Here is a 4,090-nt window from a genome sequence, read left to right on the forward strand (position 1 = left end):
TTATTTAATATTGTTATAGCTTACTGTGGCAGTATACATAAATACATAAATAATTCAACAAAACAAATAAAAGATTTTTAACATATTAACATATACACTCAGTAACTTATTTTTTTTTTTTTTGGTCATGTATACCTACGGCTTGTTCAGATAGACGTAATAGGTAAGTAGTAAGTACAATATTATTTTTAAATTTCAACTCAAATAAAATTTCAGCTGATGGCCGAATTTGTTAGTTCTTAGAATGCCACTATTCACTATAGTGAATATATAGTTATATACAGTTATATATAGTTATGTATATAACTAATGCCTTCAGTATTTTAAATTATATATGACAATTTATTTAGATTCTATTATTATTAATTAAATTAAAATAAATCAATAGGCAGTTAACATTTATCGATTTATTTTACAGACTTACAGTTAAAACAAATTTACTAATATATTTCTACATAAGATTAAAACATAATGAATATATAATTAATAGGTAATGACCTCATGAATATATATATATAAAACAAAGCATTAAATACTATATAATATAAATTGACAATGTACCTATTTCAATAATAGTTATTATTTTTAACTCATTATTCATTAAACACTATATTTTCTATAATGATATCATCTCCATTTGGTATTTGTATATTCTATATAATCGATACATTTCATATTAAAATATCTGAATATTGAAATATTAAAAAGTGCAATTTTATAAATTATTTTGAACTGATTAGAATTTTATTCTTTATATCTTAAATAATTTTACAATTGTCCACATAATACATTGGTATGGGAATCTTTACATGCAGTTACCATAAACTTATACATATAAATAAAATATTTTAACTGCATTCATACTAAGTATTTCATTCATTACATAGTAAATAGTTGCGGATAAAAATTTAAACCTAAATAATTATTATTGTGAGTAATATGTAATACAATTGATTATCCCATATTATTGTGTATTTATCAACAATAAATTGCAATACGTAGATACTAAACTTCATAATTTTTCAGTAGTTTTTTTGTTATCAGATTATAAATATGTTTCATTAAATATGATTTAAGAAAATCTCAATTCGAGCAGAACTAATAATAAATCATTATTATAAGACACACAATTATACTAATATTTAAAATTACTCTTATATAATATATTACGATCAAAATTCAAAACAAAATTACGAAGTGTTTGAATTTAATGACTTGCAGGTTGCAGAAGGGTTATGTCGTTATGTGGTTTAGATGTACCTACGTCTATTCAGTGGCAGATTTTAAGGGGGTGACGTGGCGATTACCTCCCCCTCCCCGCAATATGACTTCTTATTATACTTGAATAATAGCGCTGCAATAATATGAAGTAATATGCAGTAATATTTATTAGTTATAACACTCATAACTATAACTTCAAACTTGATAATTAATACAAAAAAGGTATTTTTTTTAAATATGAAAATCGGAAATGTGTATTCAGTAACATCCTTGATACTACCTATCAATCTATGATACTAAATCGCCTCCTCCTTAAATGATCTTCAGATCTTCTACTGCGTCTATTTGAGATTTGTTCCTCGGGATCAACAAAATAACTCGCTAGATGATGGTTTACACCTCTAGTGTTTACAACTGTATCATGTGAATTCATTCTGAACATTTCCAGTTCGTTGACACTAATGTCTGCATTTAAATGAACGTTTCGATCCACCGTGGGCTGGTATTGTGTAGTAGCATCGGGCCGTTGTTCTAAATAAGTTAATCCACTAAGAGATCCACTATTAAATCTGTGGTTCACTCGTTGAGGTTTTTTGACTGAAATATAAATGTTATTTATTAAGTTATTATGCTGATGCCCATTGGATTAGGTAGATACTTTTCATCATGTTTCGGTCTTTTATTGCTGCTTCGCGCTTAATTTTAAATTCCTTCGGCAAATGTTCAACAATATTCTCTATGAAGGTTTCTAGAGTTAAACAATATGATTTTGATTTGACTTCCACACGACAAATTGGACAATTTATGACACGGATTGTCCAAACATGAATACATGATTCACAAAACGTGTGTGAACAGTTAAGTACGGTCGGCTGAAAAAAAATATTATTAATGATTTAATAAGCGTTTCAAGACTTTTCAAGATGAAAAGTATCAGTTTTTAATATTGGCGTACAATTGTTTTGTAAATAATTTTTTTTTTCTATTCTCTCTTTTTATTTAGAATTAGGTACATATAATTACATATTATATACGTTTTTTTATTTTCAGTTTTATAATAACAAAAATATATGGGCAAGTGGGTAACGCTCTGCTGTACATAAGCGTTGTCACTCAATGAATAGTATTAATTTAAATTCAATAATATATAATCATGGTATACGAAAACACGATTCTGAGCGAAGACGGTCTATCAGCCTACATTATTAAGTATATTTTATTATATTATTGCTCTTAAATTAATTTATTTTACGATTCGTAAGACAGTGTATTGAATTCATTTCCTCCAAAAATCTTCAAATTTTTAGGTATGCAATAGCAGTCTTTAAGTTTGAAGAACACAAGAATAATATTTTTAAATTCACCAACCAGATTAATTTTTTTACCAGAAAATAAATTAATGAAGTTCAAAATATCTACATTTATTATTTATTTACTATGTTATTATTTATTATTATATAAACTGTTTAGTTTTCATAAGCCTTACGACAGTCAATCTTTAGTTATACTGTTAAATGCTGTTTTAAATAGGTAATTGATAATTGTTCTATATAGTAGGTACCTTTATAAAGATTTCAAAACAGATGTTGCACAATAAATTATTGTCAATTGCAGACATTATAATATTATCCCATGCAGAATCTTTATTTTCAGTACTTTTTTTCATGTTTTTTTGATAAAGTGCATGAAAATTACTAGAATTTTCTTCTTCACTAATGATATTTCCTGTTTTCATTGCCACAGAAAGATCGTTCGCCGCCATTTCCATTTCTGTTTTAGAATAGTTGTCAGGTCGTCTTAACATTGGACTATACCTAGTAGAATTTTATTTAAAATTAAAATAACATAAATAAATAAATAAGTTTAAATTAAAAGAGCATACATTATAGATGCTTTCATTCTCATGTTCATTTTATGTTGTAAAATTAGTGCTCGCCTAATTATTTCATCAATACTCTGAAAACTGCTATGTACAGTAGTTGAAGTCGTTAGATAATGTAGATCATGAGCTGCTGTTAAAAGGAAAATATTTAAAAATTAATTCTTGCTTGTTCTAAATAAGTTGGTACAATGGTACCTATATAACAAAATCTAAAATCTATTTAATAAACATAATTAGAATTTCAAAAATAATAACATCGTAATATAGGTAGTTATTGAGATTTCTTGATATATTCCAAGCGATTATTAAGCTACTAATATTTGCTTTTGATGAACGCGATTATTGATATAATTTTAAAAATATGTTAATATTTTTTATAATATCATTATATTATGTAGTTTTTATAAAATATTGTTTTAATTGCTATTTAATATTTTATAAAATATGAATATCACTTTCATTTTCTCAGCATTTTTAAAAATATACTAATACACGATATTTTTATTCATTTGCTAATAGCCATAATTTTTTATACACAATTAATACGTAAGTCTATTATGTTTTTTAAAATTTTCCGGAGGTTTTACATGTGAAAATGAATCATTCTCTAATTTATATTTTAATACAATATTAGGTAACATACCTAATACCTATATGTTATAAATTTTATAATCATAATAAGATGATGCTTTTTTGCCATTAATTATTATTCTCTCCAGTAGTAGATTTTCAACATTTTTCTGGAGGGGGGTTAAGTTCCTAAAATATTATTTGTATTTCAAAGGTTTATTTATGAAAACAAGTGTATTTTAGTAATGTAAGTATTATATATTATGTTAAATGTTTATGACAGTGGTTTTCAAACTGGGTGCTGCGAGTCCACTATCCACTAGGTGTGCCACGGTTTTTCCATAAATTACCTATTGCATTGTATTGCGATATAAGAAAATAAATGCTTTCAATAATAATATCTATAAAAGCATTGAC

The 4,090-nt window shown here is 25.5% G+C and overlaps 1 protein-coding gene across 1 annotated transcript; it reads right to left on the reverse strand.

Moving 5' to 3' along the window:
• Positions 1-1,127: 1,127 nt before the first annotated feature.
• Positions 1,128-3,228, reverse strand: LOC107161509 (uncharacterized). Its single transcript, XM_089216801.1, has 4 exons — positions 3,104-3,228; positions 2,783-3,035; positions 1,880-2,093; positions 1,128-1,818 (listed from the first exon to the last, which is right to left on the reverse strand). The coding sequence occupies exons 1-4, from the start codon at positions 3,130-3,132 to the stop codon at positions 1,505-1,507; spliced, it is 810 nt and encodes a 269-aa protein (XP_089072927.1). The 5' UTR covers positions 3,133-3,228; the 3' UTR covers positions 1,128-1,504.
• Positions 3,229-4,090: the final 862 nt, after the last annotated feature.

This window comes from Diuraphis noxia, unplaced genomic scaffold (assembly GCF_037042655.1).
Source record: "Diuraphis noxia isolate RWA-SAM2 unplaced genomic scaffold, SU_Dnox_SAM2 contig0001, whole genome shotgun sequence".
Lineage (NCBI taxonomy): Eukaryota > Metazoa > Arthropoda > Insecta > Hemiptera > Aphididae > Diuraphis > Diuraphis noxia.